At 60.1% G+C, this 27,288-nt stretch overlaps 3 protein-coding genes across 20 annotated transcripts in view; all 3 read left to right on the top strand.

The window, feature by feature from the left end:
• Positions 1 to 12,774, top strand: part of PLEKHA6 (pleckstrin homology domain containing A6) — a 49,096-nt gene extending 36,322 nt beyond the window's left edge. For 11 of the 16 annotated variants that reach the window (XM_055728212.1, XM_055728211.1, XM_055728210.1 and 8 more), the window contains 16 exons: positions 1,308 to 1,388; positions 2,934 to 3,002; positions 3,439 to 3,519; positions 3,755 to 3,904; positions 4,339 to 4,434; positions 4,849 to 4,960; positions 5,118 to 5,257; positions 5,981 to 6,130; positions 7,476 to 7,602; positions 7,730 to 7,839; positions 8,105 to 8,287; positions 8,440 to 8,604; positions 8,853 to 8,986; positions 9,127 to 9,269; positions 9,887 to 10,010; positions 10,561 to 12,774. In XM_055728212.1, coding sequence (XP_055584187.1) covers positions 1,308 to 1,388; positions 2,934 to 3,002; positions 3,439 to 3,519; positions 3,755 to 3,904; positions 4,339 to 4,434; positions 4,849 to 4,960; positions 5,118 to 5,257; positions 5,981 to 6,130; positions 7,476 to 7,602; positions 7,730 to 7,839; positions 8,105 to 8,287; positions 8,440 to 8,604; positions 8,853 to 8,986; positions 9,127 to 9,269; positions 9,887 to 10,002 — 1,857 coding nt within the window. In that variant the 3' untranslated portion in view covers positions 10,003 to 10,010; positions 10,561 to 12,774. The remainder of the gene's footprint in view (positions 1 to 1,307; positions 1,389 to 2,933; positions 3,003 to 3,438; positions 3,520 to 3,754; positions 3,905 to 4,338; positions 4,435 to 4,848; positions 4,961 to 5,117; positions 5,258 to 5,980; positions 6,131 to 7,475; positions 7,603 to 7,729; positions 7,840 to 8,104; positions 8,288 to 8,439; positions 8,605 to 8,852; positions 8,987 to 9,126; positions 9,270 to 9,886; positions 10,011 to 10,560) is intronic. The other 5 variants (XM_055728207.1, XM_055728204.1, XM_055728199.1 and 2 more) reach the window with 4 other exon arrangements.
• Positions 12,775 to 13,787: 1,013 nt separating this feature from the next.
• Positions 13,788 to 17,245, top strand: GOLT1A (golgi transport 1A). Of its 3 annotated transcripts, none has more exons than XM_027816628.2 (5): positions 13,788 to 13,897; positions 14,498 to 14,589; positions 14,764 to 14,880; positions 15,043 to 15,103; positions 15,289 to 17,245. In XM_027816628.2, the coding sequence occupies exons 1-5, from the start codon at positions 13,798 to 13,800 to the stop codon at positions 15,597 to 15,599; spliced, it is 681 nt and encodes a 226-aa protein (XP_027672429.1). In that variant the 5' UTR covers positions 13,788 to 13,797; the 3' UTR covers positions 15,600 to 17,245. The 3 variants fall into 3 exon arrangements, with proteins under 3 accessions (XP_027672429.1, XP_027672428.1, XP_005447123.2); XM_027816627.2 differs by having other exon boundaries at positions 14,698 to 14,880; XM_005447066.3 differs by having other exon boundaries at positions 14,698 to 14,876; positions 15,040 to 15,103; positions 15,289 to 15,422.
• On the top strand, positions 17,033 to 26,692 carry REN (renin). The gene is given in 13 exon segments (XM_055728312.1): positions 17,033 to 17,168; positions 17,666 to 17,817; positions 17,820 to 17,907; positions 21,758 to 21,872; positions 22,127 to 22,283; positions 22,449 to 22,572; positions 22,865 to 22,983; positions 23,160 to 23,356; positions 24,153 to 24,161; positions 24,555 to 24,677; positions 25,232 to 25,376; positions 25,497 to 25,595; positions 26,021 to 26,692. Coding segments are annotated over 13 exon segments (1,626 nt in total). The 3' UTR covers positions 26,183 to 26,692.
• The last annotated feature ends 596 nt before the right edge of the window (positions 26,693 to 27,288 follow it).

The following is a 27,288-nucleotide window of genomic DNA, read 5'->3' as shown; positions in this document are numbered from 1 at the left end:
TTAGTCTGCAAATCTCCATCGGTGCAGTAATCGCCAAGATCTGTGTCTGCCTTGGAGCAGAGCCAAGGACAGGCAGGAGCACTCGCTGCAATAAAAGCTCTCTGGATTATTTCACAGCCATCGGCAGCAATGCAGGCTCTCCGAGGCTCTTTAAAACTCCCGAAAAAAAGCCTTTGCATCCCCTCCTCCGCTCCTGCTGACCTCTGGAGAAACTAATTCAAAGTGATGCTGTCAAGTCTCTCTTTTCAAACAGCTTGCTGCTTTATTTTCTCTCTCCTGGCTTGTCCGGTCATGGGGATGGCTCCGTCAGCTGCACATCACCTTGCTGACCTGCACCCAGTCAGGGTTTGGTCCCTGGTTTGTGCTTAAACTGCCATCACCCCTTGGACCTTGAAGGGTCCTGGGTGTGAGGGGCTTCCCTTGCATCATCTGCTGTGGGCTCCTGCAGTGTTCCTGCAGGCAGAGGCAGCGATGAAGCTCCAGTCCCACCGATGGGTCCCTGTGGCCACTGTTGGCTGCGCGGTGCCGCAGCAGCACACCAAGGGCAGCAGACCCCTCTGGGTGGTGGGGATGTGATCGGACACCAGGGTTGGGGTCTGTCCCGCTCCCCTGGTGGGCTGGGCACAGTTCAGGGCAGTGCTGCAGGCCAGCTGCAGCTCTGGGAGGTACAGGCATGCCCAATGCCATCACCTCCTTGCAGCACGGCCACAATATGCTGTCCCTGCAGGAGCACCCTGTTCCCACCCAGCTGCTCAAGGCTGGTCGACTGGAGAGGGGACGCTGCTGTCCCCGGTGCCAGGCTTCAGTCACCGTCCCCTGTGCCTGGAGCTCGTTTGTGCCTTGAGTGGGGCCGTGCCAGCCCCGGCTCTGTGCCAGGGCAGGACACAGAGCCATCTGTCAGTGAGGGGCAGGACCCGTCTGTCTGTCTGCTGGGACCACACTGTGCGCTGCAGCCATGGGCGTCTCTGTGCAAGCTTGTGTCTGTGTGTGCACTTTGCTGCCGCCCAGCTTGGAGCTGGCTCGGTTTTATCTGTGTTTTCCCCTCAACAAAGTTTTCAGGGCATGCAACCAGCCCAGGATACTCTTGAGTATGTAAAATGGAGCAGCAGCAGCCTGGGGCAGCCATCCCCACGTGGCTCAAGCCCCTGGGACATCTCTTGGAGGTGGCATCTTGCAGCCGGATGCCCTGAGGGCTCCTGGACTGAGCCGCCTCACCGTTCAGACAGCACCCCAGCACCCAGCACCACCGCAGCACCACGGAGCGCATCTCTGCTGACCTCTGAACTTTCCTTCCCTGTCTGCCACAGATGAGCGAGAGCGAAACCCTGATCAGTATGGTGAACAGGATGGTGGAGACCTCCTCCCCTAGGGCTCAGCTCTACATGCAAGTAAGCCTCCGGCCGCCGGGCCGTGCATGGCTCGTGCATGGCAGCCACGCCAGCCGCCCCCCACTCCATCCCTGAGGTCACCTCCTGTCATTTCCACTCATGCAGACTCCAACATCCATGCGGCTCCAGCACATCATGCTCTCGGGGACCTGCTAGTCCATCACAGGCTTTGCTAATCCATCAATGAGCCACTAAAACCCAGTAAATCCTTGTGCTGAGAGCACAAGGTGAGGATGCAGCAGTCCTGAACTCTCATGCTCGTTTGGGCTGGACTCGGGTGCTTTGCTCACCCTTCATTTGCCATCATGTTGGTGAGGGAAGGAGAAGGTGTGAGATGACACAGAGACAGGGAATCCAGCCCAAGGCTCGTAAACCAAAGCATTAACTCCTGACCAAGGAGAGGAAACAGCCTTTTCCCCCCTGAGGCTCTGGCCCATTTGTTTCCTCCACCAGAGAGGGCTGCAAAAGCATTGGGATGTCCCTCCTGATGTTCGATGTTTGGCTGCAGCTCAAAGCGCAGGCGGGTCCCGTCACCTGGGAACGTGTCCCTGGATTGCTGCAACCTGCAGCCCATCATGCTGCCAGCCCTGGGCAGAGGGGTCGTGGGGCCCCACCGTGCAGCCCAGGGCATCTCCTTGGCTGTGCGAGTGTGCAGCAGCCAGGCAGTCACTGGGGGTCTCCGATGAAGGGAAGGTGCCTGTTTCCATCTGCTGTGTGCAGGGAGCAGGGACATGCTGGAGGGTGAAGCTGGAGCTGCTGAGATGCTCTCGCTGGTGGAGCTCCCTGCCCAGCGGCAGCAGCATCCCCATCCGCCAGGCTCTGCCTCCAGCCGTGCTGGGCATTTCCCAGGTTCAGGTCTCTTTGCATTTTCCTATGGTTTTAAATGGCTCTGAAGTAACATCTTGCTTTCTAGTAATAATGATCCCCTTCTTCCTATCTTGTGCCTTTCATCTTGAGATCTTGGAGGCATTTAATTGTTGAGGTCCCATTAGTAATTTAGATTTCCAGGAAAGGAAAATGACTCACAGAGAAGCCGGATGGTAAACAGGCTCTTATGCAGCAGCTGATTTATAGGTGTTTCCACTCTGCTAAGTGGGATTACAGCGTAATCTTTCTGCCTTTGTTTCCCTGCCTGTGAAATGGTGGCAGTTACACACTAGGCAGTTAATGATTCACGAGGCATCTCTTTAACTCGGCTCTTGGCGTCCTGTGGTGAGGTTGTCTCCAGCTAATTCCCGTGGCTTGCCCACCCGATGGGCAGTGGGGCTGGGAACGGGGAGGGAGGTTGTGCCTTCATCCGAGCCACCGGGCAGAGCCAGGGCGAGAGCTCCAGCACCGACATCCCATGCTGCCTGCAGCGCTCACTGCCTCCCGACTGATGCCGGTGCCTGCCCGGCCGTGCCGGCTGTGGGGAGCACATGCCGCCCCCGGAGATGTGGCTCTCGCCTCTCTCCCCACTCACGGGGACGGGGGAGAGGGGCTGGGACCTGCCTCACCTTCCCCAGGGGCTCCCGGAGCTGGGCTCACCCCAGGCTCTGCTTGCAGGTGACACCCTTCCCGGAGGCCTACAGGGAGACACTGCATGCCTACAAGATAAGCGAGCAAGACACCGATGTAAGAGCAAATGTCCGTCCTGCGTGTCCCCTCTCTGCCCCGTGCTTTTGCCCCCGTCCCCTGCAAAAGATCTGCTCTCCCTATAGAGCTGTGCCAAGTGCTCCTGCACAGCCCGGGTGGGAGCTGGTGCTGTCCCAGGTGTGGTGTGTGCCGCCTGGGGACTAAATCCTCCGTGGAGCTTAGCTGCTTGGTCTTGTCCCGTGTCCAGATTTGACCCGTGTCACCCTGGCCAGGGCTCAAGTCCCTGCAATGAGAGCAGGAGGCTGGAAACCCTCCCCAGGACCAGGCATTGTCCCATCAATCCAGCCCTGTGGGCCACGTCCCGGCTGCATCCCGTCTCTCGTGGCTGAGCACGGAGCTGTTGGCACGGGTGCAGCCCACACACCGCCTTGCTGGGCTCTCATCCTCTCCCTTTCTCTTTCCCTCCCGGGCACAGAAGCTGCTGGGGAAGCTCTGTGAGCAGAACAAGGTGCTACGGGAGCAGGAGAGGCTGGTGCAGCAGCTCCGAGCAGAGAAGGTACGTGCTGGGCAGCTCAAGCGACAGTCCGGGGTGGGCCGTGCTGCACGGTCCCAGGCAGCAACTGCTTTGCAAGGAAGCAACGTGTCCTGCTCTCCTGGGGACAGCTCAGCGGGGCTGGGGGTGATGCCCTGGCCCTGCCACAGTCCCAGGACTCCCCACGTGTTAATGGCCCGTTAAGGAGAGGAACTGTAGCTCCTGCACCAGCCAGGCTCTCACGGCTGCATCCCCCTAGGAGAGCCTGGAGAGTGCCCTGATGGGGACGCACCAGGAGCTGGAGATGTTTGGGAGCCAGCCCGCCTACCCAGAGAAGCTGCTGCACAAGAAGGAATCGCTCCAGAACCAGCTCATCAATATCCGTGTGGAGCTGTCGCAGGCCAGCACGGTAACGGGCTCCCCGTCCGCTGCAGTCCCTGGCTGTGGGTCTCTCCCCTGCCTGGTCCCTTTTCTCCCTTCCTGTAAAAAAACAGGCAGGGAAATCCCCTTGGCTGGCTGGGGACCTAGACAAGCCGAAGTCCCTCAGTGGGGACAAAGCGAATTAACCCTTGTGGTGAGCTGGCACACATGCCCCGAGCCATCTCGGCTCCTGCTTCCATCCCTGCTGTGCCAGGGTGCTGTTGGCACCTGGCATTCCCATGGGCACAGCGGAGCTGGGACCCCCTTGCTGCCACCCCCTCCTCAGCTTGGGGACGTTGTGCTGGGTGCAGCATCCTCCTGCTTTCCTGGGTGCTCCCACACTGTCCTGGCCAGGGCTGCTGCTAGTTGGGGGAGAAACCTGCCAAAGACCCCCCCCTAACCCACCTACCTGTGCCCCCCAAGGCCTTGGCAAATAGCACTGCTGAGTACGAGAGCCTGGAAAGCGAGGTGTCCACCCTGCACGACGACCTCTGGGAGCAGCTGAACCTGGACATCCAGGTGAGCAGGACCCCACCGGCACCAGGGTCCCTCCACTGATGGTGGAAGCCCCCTGGTTCCTTCAACCCTCTGCTCCCCCTGAGGAGCCGGTTTGCAAGCGGCTGCTCCATGCTCAGCCCTTGGTGTCCTGCTTTGGTCATGGGCAAGGACAGAGGGGCTGAGGAACCTGGGCACCATCGAGGGGCTGCAGCCCAGCGCTCTCTGTGCTGCTGAGGCTCCGTCAGCTCCCCCCAGCCCATGGCGGGTACCCAGAGAGTGGAACCATGGTTCCTGGCAGGCTGCGAGTCATGGGCATGACAGCTGAGAGCCCCCCAGGCTGTGTCTGCCCCAGCTGAGCACCCCCGGATCCCTCGGCTCGGCGTGGGGCTGACAGCGGTGGGAGCTGCTCTGACCGCTGCCTCTTCTCCCCTCCAGAACGAAATGCTCAACCGGCAGATCCAGAAGGAGATCTGGCGGATCCAGGACGTGATGGAGGGGCTGAGGAAGAACAACCCATCCCGCGGCACGGACACTGCCAAGCACAGAGGTGAGTGGGGTCCGTCCCTGCCCTTGCACAGCACAAACCCCAACGTGCCGTGGCTTGGGACATCCCCGGTGCCTGTGCTGCCACCAGGCAGACGGCAGCGCCAGCTCGGGGAGGTGGAGGCGTTGATGCACGTGCTTATTTCTGCTTTTCTCCACAGTGGCCATTGGCCCCTCGGGGACGTACAGCTCCAACAGCCCTGCCAGCCCCCTGAGCTCAGCCAGCCTCACCAGCCCCCTCAGCCCCTTCTCCCTCGTCTCCGGCTCCCAGGGCTCACCCACCAAGCCAGGACCCAGCGAGGTGAGTGAGCCAGGGTGTCCCTAGGGAGCCTTTTGCCACCCGTGGATCCCCAGCCTGGCTCGCTAGCTGGCCCGAGCCCTTGCTCTTGGTGGATGGGTGGCCACCAGGCATGGAACGTGGCTGCGTTTCCTAGTGCTTTTGCCTGGGGACACAGTTTTGGCCACATCCATGGGCTACGTGTCCCTCAGTGACATCAGGGTCCACGGTCCTTGCAGGGGATGCGGCTGGGCTTTGCAGCCTTTGGGCTCCTGCATCAAGCAGCCCTGAAGGCTGAGAGCTGCTCAGCTCCAGCCTTTGGCTTCAGGACCGGCTCCTGCTGCCACCTCAGCCCCCTCTCGCTGCCCTTGCTGGTCTCACCTTCATCCACTTGGAGTTTAGGGTGGAATTTGGGGACTCCCCCACCCCACCTGGCTGCACAGAGGTGATGGCAATGTCTCCTGGGGGCTGCCAGCCCCAAGCTCGGGAGCCCCTGAGCCCTGCCTGGCCTTGCTGCCCTGGGGACGTGCAGCAGCAAGGGCAGCGCAGGAGGTGGGGAGCACTGTCCCCCTCTGCATGGGGACATGGAGACCACGGAGCCCTGGGGAGTGGCAACTGGCTGCTCTTCCTCCTCCCTTCCTTGGCTCGACGCTTCCACTGTGTGTGTCTCGATCTTTTTCTAACTCTCTCTTCCTTCCCGGCTCTCAGTGTCTCTGCTCTCACGCCTCACGCTCCTCTCCACCCCAGGAACCAGGCCCGCCTCGACCTCCCCTCCCCAAGTCCTACGTACCCCTGGAGTCTCCTCCGACTGTTCCTCCGCTCCCCAGCGAGAGCCGCCTCTGGCCGTACCCCACCTCCCCTTCCTGGCAGCAAGGCGGCGAGGTGAAGAGGGGACAGGTACCGAAACCTCTCTAGAGCAGCCCTGCAGCGGCCGCCCCGTCCTCTTCCTCCCCGAAACCTCAGCTGGCAGGGGCTGGGATGAGGCAGGCGATGGGGCTGCCCACCCTCTGCTCTGGCAGTGGGGACAGGGACAGCGTGGAGGTGGCACTTAGCTAGGGGACGGCAGCAGGTGGCTGTACCTGCCCTCTTCAAGGGGAGCAATAGGCAGTGTGCCCCCAGCAGCCTCATCATGGCCCTCCTGTCCCCACCAGGTCCCCTGCACCCACATGCAGCACCCGCTGCGCTGGCTCAGGACAGGGGCTGGCTCCTCCTGGGCAGCCCCTGAAGCTGCTGTGGTCCCCAGCATCGGCCCCTCTGCTTTCCTCTGCCCTCACCTCTCTCGCTGTCCTTCTGCAGCACCGCTCCCCACTGTGTACTACTGGCAAGCTCTGTCAGTGGGGGTGACCCCCCCGGCTCCTGCCCACCCCGGGCAAACCTGGATTTGGGAATTCTTGGTCATGCCTTGGCCATGGTCCCACCAGGGGAAGGGGCCAGGTTTGGACAGCAGGAGACACAAGTGTCCTTGCAGCCAGGGGGTCAGGATGTGTGCATGTGGGGGCTGGCACTGCAAAGCTGTGGCCGTGCTGAGCTGGGAAGGGCTACGGACCCCGCAAGTGGCACCTCCGGCAGCCGTGCAGCTGTGGGGTGGCACAGTCGTGGTTGCGTGCTGACCCACAGGGTGTAAAGGGGTGTCGGGATGCATCGTGTCCCTGCAGAGCAACAGGGTGGTTCAGGGGGGCACGCTGGGCTCCTCGGCCTGTTGCCATACCTCTCCATCACACCAGCACCGGTGCCCAGGCTCTGGGCAGGCAAGAGGGGAAGGACCCCAAAATGTCCCATTGGTCACTCTCTGCTGCTGCATGGGGACTGTCCCGGGTTCTGCCCCTGTGGGATCCTGTCCCCTCCCGTGGGCATGGGATGTTGCTGGAGCTCAGCACAGAGCCAGGGTGTCCCTGTCCTGGAGCTCTTGGGTGCCACCTCTGAGCCGTGGTGGGCTTGTCACCCCTGCAGGAAGCCTTTCCCATGCGGGAGCCCGTCCTAGGGGGACAGTGATCGCTGCCCAACCCTGACAGCCAGGGCGTAGCAGGAACGAGAGCTGCAGAGCCCTGTCAGCCCCTCTCCATGCACATTTGGGGTGCACTGGTACCATCTGGCTGGCGTCTGTGTGTCCGTCTGCTCCCCGGAGTGTGTCTGTGGGCTGTATGTCACCCTGTGGCTGTGGAGAGCTGCGGGTCTGTCCCCAGGCAGAGCACGGTCCCCAGGCAGGAGAGGGGCTCACGGGGGACCTGCTTCCCTCCTGCAGCCCAAGCCAAGCTTCGAGCAGAGCAAGAAAGAGGCGCAGCGAGCAGCCCCCAGCGGCCCCCCAGCTGAGGGGCTCCTGCAGAGCCGGCAGGAGCAGGAGGGGGAGAAGCAAGCGGCTCTCAACAAGGGTATGGCACTGGGTCAGTGGGTCCCGCTCAGCGAGCTCCCTGTGCCAGCTGGGTACCCAGAATCTTGCTGGGACCCTGCCCTTGGTCCCCGGGGGGGTTCAGCCTGACATTATGGTTTGCTCCACAGTAGGCATCGTCCCCCCCAGGACCAAGTCTCCGGCAGAGGAGGAGGTGGCGCGCACAGCCGGCGTGCCGAGGAGGAGCATCGGCGGCATGGCCAACGGGGTCAGCTCCCGGGTAGGGCTCGCCTTGAGGGGCTGGGGGCCGGGGTGGTGGGGCTGGGCTAGCAAAGCGGGGCTGTATTGCAGCCTGCGGTGAGGAGCCTGTGGCTACGTGGCTCCACATCTCACCATCCACCTCCTTGAGACCCTCTGGGCTATTTGGGCATCTCCCCCCCCATCCCGAGAGCAGGCTGAATGCAGCAGCCCCTTGCAGAGGGGCGGCTGGGGTCCGACCCTGCTGCAGGCAGGGGTGCGTGACCGTGGGGCTGGGGTCTCCCCAGGAGAGACCAAAGAGTGCCGTGTTTGCCAACGAAACGAAGGTGAAGATGAGCGTGGAGGAGCAGATCGACCGCATGAAGCGCCACCAGAGTGGCTCGATGAAGGAGAAGCGGCGCAGCCTGCAGCTCCCCAGCAGCCAGCAGCCTGACACCCCCGGCACGAAGGCACCCGCCTCCTACAAGGTGGTGAGTCCCTGCACCGGCCGTGGGACTGGGGCAAACTGGTCTTTGCTTTGCAGAGTGCTCGAGGTCCCTGACAGAGCAGAGGGGACACTGGGGGCTGGGGCGGGGGACTGTGCCATGCCAAGGGGTCTCAGGGGAGCTGGGGTCCCCCGCAGGTGCGCCGGCACCGTAGCATCCATGAGGTGGACATCTCCGACCTGGAGGCAGCACTACGCTCTGATGACCCCAGCAAGGTCTACGAGACACCCCAGGAGGAGATCGCCCGGCTGCGCAAGATGGAGCTGGAGCCGCAGCACTACGACGTGGACATTAACAAGGAGGTGAGGACAGGCTGTCCTGGAGCAGCTGGCAGCTCGGGGACGGGGCATCCCTCCCTCCACACCCTGCACTGGGGGGGGGGTCAATCCATCCTCCTGCATCGGTTAGGGTCCTGAAGCTGCTGGCCATGCCCGGCCAGGGGCTGCCCTTACCCAGGCAGGTGCTGGGAGTGAGTGGGACAAGTGGGTGCTGGGGTGGGGGTGGGTCCTCTGTGGCCAGCACACAGCTCAGCCCTCGCTGCTGCACCCAGCTCTCCACGCCGGACAAAGTCCTCATCCCTGAGCGGTACATTGAACTGGAGCCTGATACGCCACTCAGCCCCGAGGAGATGAAGGAGAAGCAGAAGAAGGTGGAAAGGATCAAGACCCTCATTGCCAAATCCAGGTGAGGCTGCTGTGCCCATGCCCAGACGGGCCATCCCGGGGTGCACCCCACCACCCACCTGCACCCCTTCCCCGGCCATCTCCGCGGGGTCTGGCCCGCTGCGGCTGGGCACAGGTAGTGATGTCGGGTGTTCTGCGCAGCCTGCAGAACGTCATCCCCCTGGGCGAGGGGGAGGTGGATGCCCCCCAGGACCCCGAGACCCAGCTGCAGGAGCAGGAGAAGAGGATAGAGATCTCATGTGCTCTGGCTGCCGAGGCCTCGCGCCGGGGCCGCATGCTCTCGGGTAAGGCACGGGGGGGCACAGAGGGTCGGAGCCTGCCAGCCCCGTGGAGAGCAGACCACAGGTAGCGTTACGTGCCAGGAGGGCAGGGCGGATCAGGCAGGTGGGATGCAAGACTGGTTTATGGATGGACAGGCAGCAAAAGCAGCAGGGGGCCAATATGGGCAGGAGATTGGGCTGCACTGGTCCTGGGGCAGGGCACTGGTCAGTGGGAGAGCCAGCCTGGTGATGCCGGCAGCTGCCAGGACCTTGCCTGCGGTGCCGGGGGCTGCCTTCCCGTGCATCGCCGCTTTGGCTGGGCACAGGTTTCAGCACCTTGTCAGCAGCCTTGGCAAGGCTGCAGGATGGGAGCGCCTGGCCGTGCAGCACGCGGTGGCACACCGTGCCAGAGCCAGCATGGTGGCACGCCATGCCTTGTCCATGAGGAGCCCTGCGGGGAGCTCACGTGTGCGCGCGCGGCCGGGTGCCGCTGTGGCTGTTTGTCCTGACCGCGCTTGCTTCCCCCCTTCCTTCCTCTCCGTTTCCTCCCCTCCGCTAACCTCTCGCTGGGTCACCTCCTTCCCCTCGCCGCTGCCGGCAGCTTGTGTTCTTCACGCCCTTCTCCCATTTCTTGTTTCCAGCTCAATGCGCTACCCCAAGCCCTCCCACCTCCCCAGCCTCCCCGACTCCACCGACCAACCCCCTCTCGTCTGAAACATCCCGGGTCGCCGACAACAGCCATTTTATGCGTGTCTGAGCCATGAAGTAAGCACCTCTTCTCTCTACTTCATCCCATCCTCCCTCCATCCTGGGGGGCCGGGCGGGGGGCGCCTCTTCTGCGCCCGGCATCCGTCCATCACTGCTTGCTCCAGCTAACGTTGCCCGAGCCACGTCAGCCCCGTCTCCTCCCATGGACCAAGTGCAAGTGTTCTCCAAGGCAAAGCCCCCCGGGCTGGGTCAGCCAGGGACCCCAGCGGGGGTGGGGGGAGCTCAGCAGGCTGCCGCAGGCTGGGGACCCCATGCAGGGAGCAAAAGTTGCGGGGGGGGGAGGGTCTTGAGGCCGGGCTATGGGGGTACACCTGCCCTGGTATGTCCATGTTGGTAGCTGCAAAGTGGGGGGACAGAGTGTCCCCTTGCTCGGTTGGAGGTTACCCGCAGGGAGCTGGGGGCATAGAGCCAAATATGTGCTAGTTTTTCCTCTGAGCAGGGCAGGAGAGGGGTCCGGAGGGGGGGGGGGGGGGGGGGGGGGGCACGGGGGCTGCCCCACCGCTGGGCAGCCCGTGCATAGCTCAGCCACGCTCTCCTCTCCCTCCAGCTCAAGCGCTGGCTGCTGCCGGCGCCATCAAGTTCCACGGGGCCACGTTTTAGCACCCCGACATGACACCGAACCTCTCGCCATCATTTTTGATTCTCCTGGACCCCCACCCCCTCCACTGATGGTGAGACCACCCGGCACTGCCGAGCGGGGAGATGCAGTACCAACAGCACCAGCTGCTCTACCCTGTCCTGGAGGAGATGTGTGAGCTCTGGGAGGCCGTTTGCTGGAGCGGGGCCCCCGAGGAGCCCCCAGGCTGCCAGCTGGCACAGGGACAGATCCACAGTGTCCTGGTGTCAGGCTTGCATGGACAGCCGGGCAGGGGCAGCTGCAGCAGTGGCCACTGGCACAGCAGCCATCTCCCTGCCAGGGCAGCCCTGGGGGAGCGTAGGACTCCCCGGGCTCCCCATGCTGATGCGTTGGTCTCCCAGAGGTCTGTGAAGGGGCTCTTCTGGATGGAGACCAGTCAGTGCCCACCACGGATGGTGCTTCCACCTTACACTGGACCTGGATGCTCCATCTCTGCTCCTCGGGCGCTTCTTCCCTTCCCTGTGCCCTGAATCTGCTTTTAGCATCCAGCTGGCTGGGGGTGGTTGCCGGCAGAGCCTGGCCTGTCCCATTGCTCCTCATGCTGGTGGCTCAGCAGGAGGAAGAAGGAGCTGTGTCGGGAAGAGGATGGATGGAGGTGGGACTGGAGGAGACATGGAGGTGCCGGGGGGGAGTGCTGCGCTTGGGGTCAGGGCGGTACAAGGGCTGCCTGGGGCACTGGTTTGCCACTGGTGCGGAGCAGGAGGTCAAGGCAGGGACTGGGATGTTGCACAGGAGCAGAGGAGCAGTGTGGGGAGCTGAGGTGCTGGGCAGGACGGCAAAGCCGCGGGCTCGGCAGGGATCCCTTTGCAGTGGATGGGGACAGTGATGACAAGGGGAAGGGGACTGTGGCCAGGCAGCAGCAGCAGGGCTCGTCCTCAGCGCGGGGAGCAGCATCCTGGCTGCCCCCATCCTGCCGTCATCACCTCTGCCTCAGCCCCCCTGAAAATCTGGCGCTGCGTCTCACCCCAAGACCTTGCCATTGCACTCCAGACCCTTCGGTTTGTTTGGTTTTCCTGTAGCACCTTGACCCTTTTCTTTAGCTTTCTGGAGGGAGGAAAAAAAAGCTGGTTCTTCCAGGAAAGGTGGAATCCCTCGCAAGGTTGCGCACTTGGCAGGGCTGCCCCGACAGGGCTGGGGCGAGCAAGGCAGATGGAGTGAGGAGCGAGGTACGTCCATCCTGCAGCGATTTCCCTACTAGCCTGATCCTGACACCCACCAGGACCCCTGCCCCGTGCTCCCCTCTCTGCATCCCCGTCACCCCCCACGCACCCCATCGTAGCAATACTGGTAGGAACCCAGGAGCCCCAAGTCCTGCTCCGCTCCCGAGCCTCCCGCAGCCCTCTTAGCTCATAAAGCTGGCCCTTTATTTTGCTATTACATGCCTTAATATATGTTTTATGGAAATTATACATTTATAATATATATCTATATTTGTTTTTCTCTTCTTTTCTGGGAGGTACTGTTTTGTGCTAAGCTCTCTCCGCAGGGTTGTTGGCACCAGCCCTGCCAATGAGTTACAAAAGCAGATTCTTTGCCAATTTATCAGAAGGAAAAAAAAAAAAAAAAAAAAAAAAAAAACCTATTTAAAAAATATATATTTTTTCTGCTTTTATTAAAAGCAAATTTATTTAAAATAAAATATAAAAGAGACTGTAAGTTTTAAGAGATGATGCGTTTATTTCCCTGTCCCTGAGCGCAGTGGTGTGGCGGCCGGGGCGGGCTCCCCAGCTCGTGTAACTGGGGCAGACCCCACTTACACCGGCTGTGGGGACACCGCCGGCAGCGTGCTGGGGACTGCCAACATGCTGGGGACCATGGTGCGTGGCTGTGGCCCACACAGAGGCTGTGCTGCCCAGCAAGGAGCCCAAGGGGCACGCAGACCCGTAGGCAGCGATTCCTCCCGTCTCTGGGGACTGGAGGGGATGAGGAGCATCCCAGTGCTCCTGCCCCTGGTGTGCCTGGAGCCACCAGAAGGCTCCATGCCGTGGTGGCCGGGTCTGATCCCCATGATGTGAGTGCAGCTCGGTGCACCGGGACCCCATGGCTGCCCTATTGTGGAACCCGGCGGTTGTTACTTTGTTTTTTGATTTTGTTTTTTTTTAAAAAAAAAAAAAACCAACAAACTTAATTCTTAATTTTATTTTGGTTATTATTTTTCATAACACTTCATATACCAGTGACTTGTAACCGAGAAAGGATTTGCATCGGGAGGAAATCTATTTATGCACTGGGGAGGGTGGGAGGGGAGGCATTTGTTTTCTGGGGTTTTTTGCTAGTGTTAGAGAAATAAAAGTATCTAAGAAACAACAAGGTGTCCGTGTCTTTCGTCTAGAGGTGACCTCGGATAACAATTTTAATATTAGGCCAAAGAGATGACAGATGAATGGCTATAGCATCTCCACAGGCAAGGAAGGGTCTCACCTCGCCCATAGCTCACTCCAGGGCTGGTGGCACCTTCTCCTCCCTCTCCCTGTTTTGGGGGGTTCGCTGTCCTGGTGGAGTTTATTTTACCTGTAGCTGCTCGGTAGCCAGCTCTCACGGAGGGATAAAACCCACATTTGTACCTGGCAAGTTTGTATAAAGCCAAGGAATAAAAGCAGATGGTTTGTAAGTAGCTGGTACGTGGAGCTGGTCCCTGCGGGCTTTCTCGAGGGATGTGGGTGCAGAGGTCCCAGGGGTGACATGTGCCACACAGGGACCCTGCGTTGCAGGTCTGGCTGAGCCATCAGCCCTGCACTGGGCAGCAAACTGGGGGGGCAGGGGCACAGCGGATGCCAGAGCTCCCCTCCAGCCTGGCTGCCAGCTGGGACCGACCCTCCTGCCCCGTGCGATGCTCGGTGAGGATGCTGCAGGGAGCTGTGCGTGCAGCACCCAGGCCTGTGCGGGGCTCCCTCCCAGCCGGGGGGTCACGGTGCCCCGGGTACCACTCAGACACCCCACGGGACACCACAGCTGTGTGCACCCCCCTTTTGGGATCCGCTCCAAGCACTGCCCATCCCTTCCCAGGGACAACTGCAGGGAGGGCAGGGACCAGTGGCCACCAGCCCTTATGTGTCACCCTGCAGCGATGCCCAGCCACTGTGTCCCCCCCAAAAGAGGTGCTGCCACTGCAGGGCAGGCACTGCCGGGATGTTAATGATTTGCACGATGACGTGGGGACTAAAGGCCTTTCCAAGGGTCACTGCCGGGAAGGCACCCTCGCCCAGCCCCGCTGCCAGCAACATGGTGTCTCTGACCGACTTCCAGCGTAAGTGGGTGGGCAGGGGGTGGCCGTGTCCCGGCAGCGATGCCCCTCCCTGTGGGACCAGGGCACACTGTGGGGGTGCTCCGCAGCACTGAGCCAGGAAGCTGCGGGCTGGGGGGGCTGGGGTGATGGCAAGCCCCATGCTGGGGCAGGGGGGGGACACGGTGGGAGCCCTGCCAGGACACGGGGGGCAGGCAGGGCTGGGTGTGGGGACCAGCACTGGGGTCCTGCAGAGCCCCCCATCTGCCCAGGTCTGCAGCAGGAACAGCAAGCAGGGGAGAACATCTCCAGCCTCACCCACCGGCTCCCTGCACCAACACCCTTCGTGCCACTATTCAGAAAAATGTTGGAAATGGTCTTCCCATTTATTTTTTTCTTTATGGTTTATCCCGTATCCAGAAGCCCAGATGGGTTTCTAGGGTACTGACAGACTCCCCAAGGCTTGGGCAGATTGAAAGGCTGTTTCTAAGCTTTGGAGAGAAATCCAAAGCACATTTCTGGGAGGGAATGAGCCAGAAAGTTGCTGAGGAGCACAACTGCAGCTCGAGGTGGGACATGAGCCATGTGCCCAAGCCTCCGTCTCAGCTCTCCCGTTCTCCACAGGGATCGGTGTGGGACTGGTTGGCTTCGGCCTCTTCTTTGTCCTTTTTGGGATGCTCTTGTACTTCGACTCAGTGCTCCTGGCCTTTGGGAACGTGAGTACAGTGGGGCTGTGACTCCCGCAGCAGGCACTGACGCCCAGGATGGAGCAAAGGGTCCACCTGGGCAGGGCTCCTCTGACCTGCTCCCCTGCATCCTCCCAGATCCTCTTCCTCTCTGGCTTGGTCTTCATCATCGGCTTCAGGAGGACCTTCACCTTCTTCTTCCAGCGGCCAAAGCTGAAGGGCACCAGCTTCTTCCTCGGGGGGGTCCTCATCGTCCTGCTGCGGTGGCCTCTCCTGGGCATGCTGCTGGAGGCTTATGGCTTCATCACCCTCTTCAGGTCCGTCCCACAGCACCCGGCCATCCCGGCACGGCATGGGTATCCCGGCCTGAGGAGCTGGGGCTGGGGATCTTTGTGTCCTGCAGCCCTGGGCAGAGCCCCCGTTGCTCCCAATAGCAAAATTCTGGCACGGATATTAACAGAAACTTTTGTTTTGACACAGGAGTTTTTTCCCAGTGGCTTTTGGGTTTTTGGGCTCGCTGGTAAACATCCCTGTGCTGAGCAAGGTAAGCAGGGTGCTGGGCACAGTTCGCAGGGGCTGGTGTGACCCTTAGGGTTTGCAATCCTTGGGTGATATCCATCCCAATTGCCATGGTTGGGACCAGACAGGGAAAGCCATCGCAGCCTCCCCGCACCCCCCAGGGATGCAGTGAAGGATTTTCATGCTGATCAGGATTTATCCCTCTTGCAGCTCCTGCAGAAGGTGGGAGACAGCGGCTCCGTGGTGTGACCTGTGAGATAGGCTGGATCGCTGGAGATGGGATGGCACAAGCGAGCACTGGGTCCAGCTCTCCCACGGTGGGCTGCTGCCTCTCAGCCCTGGGACCCTCAGTGCTGGTCGGAGCCACCCCTGCTCCGGGGACGGTGCCTCACCGCCCTGTGGGGCTCCCACAGGAGCTCCTGAGCAAGGCTCCGGGGACCAAGCACTGTGCCAGGCAGGCTTCTGGACGTATTAGCATTATTTTATTCTTTCTGTCTTCCCCTGTGGAAAGATTTAATTAAAATTGTGTCTGAGACTGAGCTCAGACTGTGCTCCTTTCCTGTGGCTCAAGGCTTGCTCCAGCTCTGGCATCTCCTAATGTCACCAAGAGCATCATGGCCACGGCTGGAGGCGGCCCAGGGACCTTCCCATGGCCATGACTGGAGGTGGCACAAGGACCTTCCCATCGCCACAGCTGGAGGTGGCACAAGGACCTTCCCATGGCCATGACTGGAGGTGGCACAAGGACCTTCCCATCGCCGCAGCTGGAGGTGGCACAAGGACCTTCCCATGGCCATGACTGGAGGTGGCACAAGGACCTTCCCATTGCCACGGCTGGAGGTGGCCCAGGGACCTTCCCATGGCCATGACTGGAGGTGGCCCAGGGACCTTCCCATGGCCATGACTGGAGGTGGCATGGGGACCTTCTGGTGGCCGTGGCTCCCGGCTGCCCTTGCCATGAGCTCCAGCTGGCTCGGTCAGCCCTGGCTTACAGGCAGGGGCAGTGGCATTGCCTTCCCATGCGTCCCGCAGGGATGTGGGCTGCAGAGGGCAGAGCCCAGGGAGCCACGGGAGAGGGCAGAGAAGGTTAGGAAAACACCCATTAGACCACATTAACATTTCATGACCTGATCAGAGGAGAGTAAATTATCCTGTTCAAATTCAGCGACCATGAAAAAGCAAATGACATCTGGGGTTATTAATTAATTGAGAGATGCTGGGGTGGGAGGGGGGACCTGGAGCAAATCCACGGAGTTACAGTGCTGACATCTCTGAGCACTATGGGCCAGGACTTGCATTTCCCATAGACCCGTTTCCTGTGGGATGAGGTCGGGACGGAGCAGAGCTGGACCCGATGGCTGCTGCCTGGCTGGCCGGAGCTGGTGGGAGCCACAGCAGCGGTGGTGGACACTGGGACAGCTCTGCCGGGGTTTGAGCCAGGGCAACATCTCCAGCACCTGATGCCCACCCCAATGCCAGCGTGGGTGCTGGGGGAGCTGGCTGCCACCCATCACCTGGATGTCTGCACCACTCTGGAGATCCCATGGCTTACGCCACAGGGGGGGTCCAGCCCTATCCACTGGCATTCAAAGCACCTTTTCATCTGCTGTGCATCCTCGCAGCCCCAGCACACCTCCTGGGAGGGCAATGGGAAGCTGCTGCTTTCCAGCCTGTTCCTGCAGGGACAGAAAGGGGCTGTTCTGGGTGGCTGCTGGGGTCCCATCACATGGCATCACCTACCATGTCCCCTCTGTGTCCTCTCTGCAGCTGATTTGACCTCAAGAACCGTTCAGGCCCAGGTACATCAGGTGCTTTTAAACACTGCTCGAGGCAGGACCTGTGCTGCTGGATGCTCTGGGGGACGAGCATCTCCCGGTGTGAGAGGCTGGCTGCTTGCAGGGAGACCTTCATGGCCGGCAGGAATCTGAGGACAGCACAAAGCTCTCCTAGCTTAATGTCAGATGATTCTAAAGAAGCTATTTTTTTCGGGCTGCAGAAACTCCTCTCCCTAGGAGCACAGCCGGCACTGCCAGAGAACTGGTTGGATAACTCAGCGGGTCTGTGCGATCAGAGACACGAGCTGAATGGATGTGAGCCAGGTTTCTATGAGCACTTGGGAAGCTGGGTGCAAGCAAAAGTTTAATTAAACCAAGGCAATCACATCAAAGCTGGTCCCTGTGCAGATACTCTTCTTAACTTGCAAGAATTAATTAATGAGTTTGAGTTAAACCTGTTCCCTCTTGATGGAAGCGCAGCCTGATTGAGCTGGTGGCTGTGCCTGTTGGCGCTTAGCAGGCACCGCACCGGTGCCCAGGTTTGCGGTGGGTTTGCACCAGGTGAAAGCAGAGCTGGGAACTGCTCTGGCTGCTCAGGTGATGTGCAGTAACTCATCTGAGCACCCAAACCCCAGCCCAGCAGCCAGGCTGAGCCCTGGGTTACAGACGATGAGCTCCCCAGCAGGGATAAATCAGGGCAGCCCCTTCCCCAAGTTGGGGATGGTTGCTTTTGGATCCCTGAGGGGGTCTGGCTCAGGGGAAGAGGCTCCCTTGCTGCTGGTTTTGAGGGGGTGCCTTTACTTTGGGTGCAGATTGCAGCAGAAGGCTCTGGGGAAGGGGTAAGAAGAGCCAGCAGCTTCCCGGCATCAGCTTGGCTGTGGGCAGGAGGAAGGTAGATGGGGGTCCAGCCCTGCTGGTATCAGGGCCAGCTTTGATGATAAAGCAGAGGGGTCTGGAGCAGAGCTGGGCAGCTACTTGTGGAGGAGGGATGGGAGAGGGAGGATGAGCTTGGACATCGTGGGAGTGAGGGCTGCAGCCTCTCTGATGCCTATCTGTGATTCCTGTCTTTGCTTTACCCTAGCTGAGCCTCATACCTGGGCTGCACAGCAACTTTTCCTGGCCATGTTTTGTCTTTGGGACTTCACCAGAAGAAAGAGGAATGGTACCAGAGATGTTCTGTGCAAGATAAGGTGATTCCCATGCTTTAACGCCCCATCTCTCTGGCAGCAAGCATGGGTGAGCAGGGTGTGCACTCTGGGTGCTGTAAGGTGCTGTCACTTCACCCTGCTGGGAAAATCAAGTCAGGATGGAGCACCATCCCTGGGTGGCTGTGAATGATGCTTCCCATCAGGCTCCAAAATGAGCTAGGGAAAGGCTGTGAGCTGCCTCTGGGATGGAGCAGGCAGCAGCAAGCCAGAGCTCCTCTCCCCAGCTTGCATTGCTGAAGCTTATTGCAGGGGAATATTTTCCCTTTTGTTCAGTAAATTGCTATTTCAATGTGCCCTGCCAGAGCAGTTTTGGTTTCAAGCAAACACTTTGGGTGAAGCCCTGGCTCTGCTGACGTCAATGGCTGAATTCCCCCAGTGCTGGTGCCATCCAGAGCCTCCTCCAAGTCCTTCCCAAAAGTTGCTTTTACGCTCGACCTCTTCAGTCATCCAAAACAAGGATCCTCACAAGCCTCATGTGTTTTTACTAGCAACAAAGTCAAGGATGAGAAAAGTGTGTAAAATGCGTGGGAAGGACAGAAATGTGCTTACCTTCTCGTACTGCTTTAAAAGATCCCTCAAGAAATAAGGCTCTTCAGTGAAACTGGCTAAGATTCCATTTAGAGAGGGAAGTACTTAATATTTCAAATTTTATTTTAAGAAACGCACTTGTTCAGCCTAACGCTAGAGGAATGCATTTATCTTTCAGGAAAGCATTTGTTTCTTTCTGGAAAGCATTTTCCTTGATTTTTCCCCTCTTAGCTTAATTGTTCAACTCCTTGAAAGCAGGCAGGGAAATAACTTAAGAGCGTTCCCCTGCTATTTCCAGATGAGCAGCTCTTTATGGGATGTGTAATTGTAGGAAACCCCAGCCCTCTGCAGCAAACTGCAGCAGGTTTCCCACAGCAGTGCAGGAACTGAGCGGGGAGATTGCACCCATGTTACCTTCAGTCATCGCAAATTCAGGTTAAGTGATGCTTTGGTTAGAGCTGCCTGATGCTTTGAGGCTGCGTGGGGAGCCTTGAGCATCTTCCCTGCAAGGCTGGGTCTCCTGGAGGGCTGGAGATGAAATCAGTGTGGTCCCAGGGCTGGCTGATGTCCCTGTGGCCATCCTTCCCGGAGCCTGGTCCTCGGTAGGGCTCCTTCCCCATCACCTGGTTCCTATGACCCTGTGCACAAAACCACCCCTTGCAGGTGATTTAAAGCCCTGTGTCAGGTCTTTACGTTGCTGCTCCTGTGCACCAGCTGCTCATCCCTGCTCGCTGCTGACGGAGGTAACTGGAAAATGCCTTGCAGGGATTTTCCTTGTATGGGGGAAGGTGCTGAGGGGCATCCTGGAGCCCTGGTGCTGCCAGCGAGCAGGTCAGCCTCAGGGCTAGCACTGGCCACTGCAAGGCAACAGCCCTCAGTTCTCTGAGGGGCTTGGGTAAGTTGGTTTTGTCTGTTTATGCCTTGGTTTCCCTTCCAAGGGGTTTGTGGTGCCATTCCCTTGGCATGGGGTTGTCATCCTCGAGGATGTGGGATGTGCTGTCATCCTCCAGGACCAGAACAGGCTGGTGCTGCCTTTCCCCTGGGACTCCCCATCCTCTGCCCTTCCCAGCTGCATCCCGCTCCAGCTGCCCCATGGGAGTGGGGTCCATCTGTCCCTCCTAGGCGAAAGCCATGCCCAGAGCATCTGATGCTCCTCAGAGCTCCTGCAGGTGTGCCTCCCCTTGGCCCTGGGTTGAAGGGCAGCTGGAAGCACTGGAGTCCCATGGTCCTGCATCCTGAGACCACTTTCCCCCTCTTTCTTTTGGACTCGCACTACAGCCCCGGGCTCTCCTTTGGGGAACAGTGCTTGGCAAAGCAGGCAGAGCCCATGCGATGCCCTGGGATGGGGATTTACGTCTGGTGGCTCCTCGCCAGGCTCTCTCTCGCATCACTGTGGCTCCTGACCTCTGCACCTCGCTGCAACCTGCGCCGGGGCACGAGGCTCCCCCGAGTGACGCAGCGCTGGAGCCCAGCGTGGGAAAAGACGTCAGGGCGCGGGGGAGCGGGGCTGCGACCTGTGGGGCACAGCCTGGGTGCCCGCAGAGGTCAGCCTTCCCCTGGCCCCAAGGACTGCGGCTAAATTCCCACAGGGGAAGGAGGCACTAAAGCCCTGGGTCTGGGGGCAAAGCTGTCTGCAGCCTGTGGGGTGTCCCCCTTCGTGGCCCCTGGGTAAGGGTGACAGCAGTGCCCTAAACAAATCCCGTCTGCAACGGGAGCATGCTGGCGTGATTACGTAGCTGGGGGTTTTGAGGCGGGGGCAAGTGTGTTGTCAGGTTTCTTCCAAGAACATTTTTATTGCTTTTGCAACCATTTCCCACCAAGGTTCCCTGAGGTCAGGCTCTGGGCTGGGAGCCACAGGGCCTGATCCAGCACCCACCACCCTGGGCTGGGCACTGCTTGAGGAAGCACAGCCGTGTGTGAGCTGGGGGCCAGCGATGCACCTTGTAGCAAGGAGTCCCCAAGCTGAGGGTTTTGAACAGCATCTCCCTTCCAAAACACAGGGCAGGGCTGGGCACAGCGGCTCGGGTACCCAGAGCCACGCTGAGCTCCTCTTGTCCTGTGCAAGGTAAGGAATGGAGTGTTCTTCCCTACCGTGGTGTGCTTGGCCAGGCTGGGGAAACTTGTACCTTGATCCAGTATAGTATGCAACAACTGCAATGAGTTTAGCTGTTCTCTGCTCCAGGCTCTGCGTTAAGGCTTTGTTCCCTCACTGCCTTAGCCGAGCTGGGGGGTTGTTTCCCCCTTGCTGTGCTCAGAGCAGCCCCCACAAGGGCAGTGGGGTCTGGTGGGTTTGCAGTTGGCGTCTGCGTGGCCGAGGGGGTTGTGGCTGAGCGCCCTTTGCTGTTCCCAATCCCAGGCCTTTGGGGAAGGGCAAATCTGGTTCCTCTGCAGCATGGAGCCTGGGGACATCTCCTTGGCCAGACTGCCATCTAGACCTGAGCCACCACCACCTGCATCAGCATCACCCACCAGCTCTCCTGATTGACACCACCAGGCATTTGGCCCGTGGCCTGCACACAGTTAGCGATAGCCAGGCGCTGACACGTAGCAATGCTATTAACCGCAAGGAGCGTGGGCTCACGGCTCCCAGCTATTCACAGCTCCCCTTGCCAGCCGTGCCTGTCAGCCATGCCCACCTGCTGCTGGGCACGGGGCTCTTTCAGCCATGCCACCCTCCGGCAGGGACTGTCACAGCCAGCATCCAGCCACCTGCCCTTGGTGCTGCCCATGGGATCCTCAGCCCTCCCCCGGCCAGCGGGGAGGAGAAACCCACAGGGATGCAGAAACACAGGCTATAAAAGCATCCTCCCCTTTGGGATGCAACTAAGCAGCTGGCAAAGGAGGCGGCTGCCCTGGGAGAACGCGATGCCGGCAGGACACAGCAGGAGGGTGCAGCAGTATCTGGTGGTCTTGACCATGACCTGGGGTGCCAGCTTCTTCCCCTCGCCAGCCCAGGCTTTGCAGAGGTAGCAGGCGTGCGTGTTGCGGGTGGCCCGTGGTGTGCTGGGTCTCACCGTCTCCCCTTGTTCCTGGGTGCTTGGGCTGGTGCTGAGGGCTGAAGGGCTCTCCTCCTGCTGCAGCCATGCTGGGAGATCCCTTTCCTCCTCCTTGTCTTCCCTGCACTAGCACACCTGCTCTTCCTTGCTCCTCTCCCTCTCTCCCCTTGAGCACCGCATGGCTCAGCAGCATCCTGGTCTCCAAATAACCAAGGAGGCCAAGATGAGCGTTTCATTTGTAAAGCAAACGAGCCAAGCGTGGGGCTGGGCTCAGCCCGGGGGTGGCTGCCCGCTGTGGGTAGATGCCTCCTGCAGCAGCCACCCCCCGTGGGGTCCCCGCCCTGAGTGGGCTGTGATGCATCCCCCCATCCCCGGGGCCGGTGTGGGGCTGGCAGCCCCACGGCGTGGGGAGCTGCTGCCATCTAGAGCCACCTGGCTGGATTTCCCAGGGCAGGAATGCTGGGCGGGGGATGGGGGAGGGGGGTGTGTGTCTTCTGCGGGTGCTCCCTGGCCCCCCAGCCCTGCCCTCGCCCCCCGGCAGGATCGCGCTGCGGGGGATGCCCTCCATCCGCCAGACGCTGCAGGAGATGGGCATGAAGGTGTCCGACGTCTTCCCCGAGCTGAGGCAGAGCAGGCGCAGCGGGGTGGTCGCCCCCCGAAACGGGACAGCCCCCACCCTCCTCACTAACTACCTGGATGTGAGTGTCTCCCTGCGTGGGGGGCTTGTCATCCCAACACAGCCCCGCACCCCCCGAGTCCCACCCGCTGCACCCCACGGTGCGTTCGCTGCCACGTCTGTGGGACCCCCCTGCCCTGCCTGAGCTGTGCCCCCCGGGATGCTCCCCATGCCGTCCTTCTTCCAGACCCAGTATTTCGGCGAGATCAGCATCGGTACCCCCGCGCAGACCTTCAAGGTGGTCTTTGACACGGGCTCGGCCAACCTGTGGGTGCCATCCTACAAGTGCTCCCCCCTTTACAGTGCCTGCGGTGAGTACGGGGGCATGGCCCGCCACGGGGTTGGGGCTGACGCCCCCCCAACCTCAGCTCCAGCTTCAGCTCAGTGACCGTAGACGAGTCCCTCCGTCTCAAGGGCTGCTCAGAGCGGGCTGGCATGGCTGTCTTTGCATGAGGGGGGGGTGGTCTGCCACTGTCAGGTCCCCTGGCACTGGGGCAAGGTGGGTTCATCACCCCACGGAGGCTGGGGGAGTAGAGACCCTCAGCCGGTCCTGCTCCTGCTGCCTCACTAGCGTTCTTTGATGCACCTTCTCCTTCTCCCCAGTTTCCCACAGCCGCTACGACTCCTCCAAGTCTCGGACGTACGTAGCCAACGGCACGGGCTTCGCCATCCGCTACGGGACGGGGAGCGTCAAAGGCTTCCTCAGCCAGGACATCGTCATGGTACGTGCGTGTCCTGAATTTGCAGACCTGGAGCTGCTGGCTCAGCAAGGAGATGTCCGCGTGTGGCTCTGCTCACCCATATGAGCACCCCTGGTTACCCCAAGAGTGGGGGGGGGGGGCTCTTTGGGGGATTTAGCCCCCCAGCTCCCTGCACAGATGCTTGTGCCCTTCCCCAGGTGTCAGACATCCCCATCATCCAGGTCTTTGCCGAGGCGACAGCGCTGCCTGCCTTCCCCTTCATCTTTGCCAGGTTTGATGGGGTGCTGGGGATGGGCTACCCCAGCCAGGCCATCGACGGCATCACCCCTGTCTTCGACCGGATCCTCTCCCAGCAGATCCTCAAGGAGGACGTCTTCTCTGTCTACTACAGCCGGTGGGTCTTATGGGGAGCAGGTGCCAGGGCTGGGGAGGTGTTTGCGGGGCAAGGCATGGGCATTGCAGCCACGGCAGTGCTGGGTTTGCACCTCGGGATTGGGAAAGAGCCATGGCTGAGGCTGCGGGACCTGGTGGGGGTGGGGGGCAGGAGCACGTTGAGGATGCCTGGAGGAGCTGGGGTGAAATGAGGCGGCACAAGAGGCAGAGCCAGGTGGATGCTTATCTGGAGCTGCTGGGCAGGGAGTGCCGAGGCCGGGAACGGCTGCTCCCTGCTCGTTTGTCACTGTCGGATTGCACAAAGTCACCAGCTCTGCTAGTGGGGCTGGAGCAATCGCAGCCGGGAGTGGATTTAGCGCTTCACCTACAGGCAAAATAATAATAAATCAAAAAATCACCAAAAATCTATTGAAAAACCTGCACAAACAGCCAAACTTTTCATTTCCTACCCCAAACTGTTGTGCCCCAGCATCTGTCCTCCCTGCAGCACCAATACCCGCAGGAGCAGTGGGTAGATGGGCCCCATCCTGGCAGAGCAGGAATGCTGCCCCCCAGCCCCAGCAGTCCCCAGTGGCCCCACTGGCAAGTGCAGTGACAAACAGACCCACAAACTCATGCTTCAAGCAGGCATGGTACCTCTTCACCTCAGCTGAGGGTGGATACATCAATAACGAACAAAACCTAACGACGCTGGCTGCAACTGCAGCCTCATCTGGGTGCCGCTTGGGTGCCCTTGGCACCCCAGGGATACAGCTGCTCTCGGCCCCCAGGCTTACGGAGCATCTCTTTCTTTGCAGAGCTTCGAAGTAAGAAGACACAAAGCACGAGCGCTCTCAGGACAGCACCCACTAACAGCCACCCGTGCACCCCAGGGCGGGTCAGCAGCCCCTGCTCCCACTGCCAGGCACTGGTCCATGGGAGCTCACGCGCCGCAGCAGCCCTGTGCCGGGCTCTGCCCACATGCCTGCCCCACACAGGAGCCAGCACCCACCTGCTCAGATGCCTCTGCATGTGGCACCCCCTCTCCTGCGGGCTCTTGCACCCCTCTGAACTAACTCGGGGTTTCTTCTGCTCCAACTCGCTCTCCTCCGCTGCTAACCGGGTCAGCAGAGCCTCACGGCTGGGGCTGGTCCCTTCTCACTGGTTTTTTCAGGGACAGGAGCCGAGGGGGAATCACTCCGCTGTGTTTTGCACCCTAGGAACATGCCTCTCAAACCTGGGGGGGAAATAATCTTCGGGGGCAGCGACCCAGCCTACTACACCGGGGACTTCCACTACCTGAACGTCAGCAAGAGCGGCTACTGGCAGATCAGCATGAAGGGGTGAGGGCAGGGAGCAGCACCGGGCCACATCCTGCAAAGACCCCTGGGTGGGCGAGGGTGGGCCTGGGAAAAGCTTGCCGGGTGGTGGGGAAGGTGGTCCATGGGGATTTCACTCGGTGTTGCTGGTGAATGCTTTCCCCTCTGGAGGGGAGCAGGTTCCTCCAGAATTGCATCTCCAGGCTCAGCCAGGAGGGAGCTGGGGAATGCGGAGGGGGTGGCACCTTGGGCTGATTCAGCTTGGAAGCTGCAGTGGAAGAGTTTAACCCCCTTTAGTCCTGCAGAAGGAGTGTGAGGCACTGAAACAATTCCGCTTTGTTTCATTTAAAAAAAAAACAAAACAAAACAAACCCACACATGACAAAGCTTAGCCTTCACATTTGAGAAGCTTGAAGGGAGGATTCCCGGTGCTCCTGGAGAGTCCGGAGGCACTGGGAGCAGCACATGCTCTGCCCAGCCAGTGATCCCTGCACAAAGATGTGGCACCCATGGCCCTGGGAGCCAAGCTGTGGTCACCATGGGACACTCAGGGTCACCCCCCTCCCCTCCGGCTCCAGGGTGTCCGTAGGGGCTGAAATCCTGTTCTGCAAGGAAGGCTGTTCAGTGGCCATCGACACAGGAGCATCCTACATCACCGGCCCAGCCGGCCCCATCTCCGTGCTGATGAAAGCCATCGGGGCAGCAGAAATGGCCGAAGGAGAGGTGAGTAAAGCCCCCCCTCTGCCCTGCTCCACGTGCCCACCACCTGCCGCCTCAGCTGTCTGTACCCCAGCCCACCCCCGTCCCAGCAAATGAACTCAGCGCTGTCTCCTCCTCCTGCAGTATGTGGTGGACTGTAACCAAGTCCCTCAGCTGCCCAACATCTCCTTCCACCTGGGCGGGAAGGCCTACATGCTCAGTGGCTCAGCCTACATCCTTCGGGTAAGCTGCATCCCTCCATGCGGGGCGGGAGGGCAGCTCCCCCCAGGCTGGGTGCATCTGATGGGGAGAGCAGTGCATCTCGGGGTGCAGGTCTCCTGCAGCACCCTGCGCCCTCCTGGCTCCCCTAAAGCAGCTGAGATGAGCCCCAGAATGATGCTTCTTGGTTTTCCCCACACCCTTCTGTTTGGCAGAGGTGTCTGGATGAGCCAGACCAAGCTGTCGCTGCTTCCTTGGGTGGTTTGGGGGAGATTTGGGGTGAGCAGCAAAGAGCAGAGAAAGGGAGGGATCCTCCTTCCCGGAGGAAGGAACGTCGAGGCCAAGCGGAGGGTGCTGAGCTGGGGATCCCAGCCCTTCCTCAGGCAGGCTGCAGTAGGGATCTGCCTCCTGGCATCTCCCTCACTGTGTGGCTCTCCTCCTCTTTGCAGCAATCCCAGTACGGGGAGGATATCTGCGTGGTGGCTTTCTCAGGGCTGGACATCCCACCCCCGGCTGGTCCCCTCTGGATCCTGGGCGCCAGCTTCATCGGGCACTATTACACCAAATTCGACCGGCGCAACAACCGCATCGGCTTTGCCACAGCCCGCTGATGGCTGAGGGGGGAGCTGGGGAGAGGGATGAGGGAGCCAGCCTGGAGGCAAAGATACCACCAAGAAGAAATGGTTTGAAGTGCAAACGAAAGCCGAATTTCCTTACAGCTCAGCCACCTCCTCTCTTTACCGAAGCAACTGCAAAACCTCACCTTCTCCCACTCCAAAACCCCCGCTCTGCTTCCCGAGAGTCTCTGCTGCTGGGGAGAACTGAGCCTTCAACGCGCCTTCTGGAAGAGCGTGTTCAGTTTGGAAATCAAAGCGGGATCCTATGTCCGGAGGGAGCTGCACCTCCAGCGACTTTCAGGGTGATGTGCAATAGTACAACTGGCATGCAGCGAGCTGCTGCTGGCGTGGAGGTGCTCGCAGGTTGCAGACAGACTGAGGAGGGATGATCTGTTACGCTTCGTGCTATTCTTTAAATGGGAGAAAAATAATCTGGCTGTGTTTGAAGATAGTTGTAGCTGGTGTTAACTCTACCCCTCTTCATGATTTTAATATTAAACAGTCTTAGAGCAACGGGACCCTGTCTAAATGCTTGTTCTTGCAGAGGGGAGAGATCAGACACTTTTATTAAGAGAACTGGATGACGAGTGTCCCTCTTCTAGGATCCACCACTGCATTTATACCCTTCCCTGTTTCATAAGAGCGAAACACCCTCCCAGCTAGTGCCACAGCATCTACATGCAGGCAAATCAGGGTCTTTTCAAACAGCAAACAAGCTCTTTCTGCAGGAGATGAGCTGCTGTGTGAGCTCCCCATGCCTCGACCTGCCTTCCCATGGGGGGGGTCAGGACCACTGGTGGCACCTGTGGGGACAGGGAGAGGGTGAATGTCTGCTCTGCTGCTCTTCGGGGAGGGGAAGGTGCCTGTGGGTCTGATTAAGGCTGGCTGACTTTGTCCCACCAGGAAGGCAGCTCTTGCTGCCCCAGTGCCTGGATCTGTTTTCATTGCCACGCTGGCTCCAGCTAACAACTAGAGGCTTGTCTCTGTCCTGGCCATGTGCAGAGATGCTCAGCAGGAGCATGCCGGAGCTGTGAGCCCCGTGCCAGCTGGCCCAGCAGGAGAGGCAGACCAGTGCTCCCAGCCGGAGGCTGACATTTCCA

The sequence above is a fragment of the Falco cherrug genome, chromosome 16 (genome assembly GCF_023634085.1).
Source record: "Falco cherrug isolate bFalChe1 chromosome 16, bFalChe1.pri, whole genome shotgun sequence".
Taxonomy (NCBI): Eukaryota; Metazoa; Chordata; class Aves; order Falconiformes; family Falconidae; genus Falco; species Falco cherrug.
This window is presented reverse-complemented; position numbering and strand designations above follow the sequence as displayed.

Coding starts and splice junctions, on each gene's coding strand:
- GOLT1A (XM_027816627.2), top strand. CDS start 13,798: ATGACGTGGGGACTAAAGGCCTTTCCAAGGGTCACTGCCGGGAAGGCA. Junction 14,590..14,697: donor TGCTCCTGGCCTTTGGGAAC/GTGAGTACAGTG, acceptor GCATCCTCCCAG/ATCCTCTTCCTCTCTGGCTT. Junction 14,881..15,042: donor TCATCACCCTCTTCAGGTCC/GTCCCACAGCAC, acceptor TTGACACAGGAG/TTTTTTCCCAGTGGCTTTTG.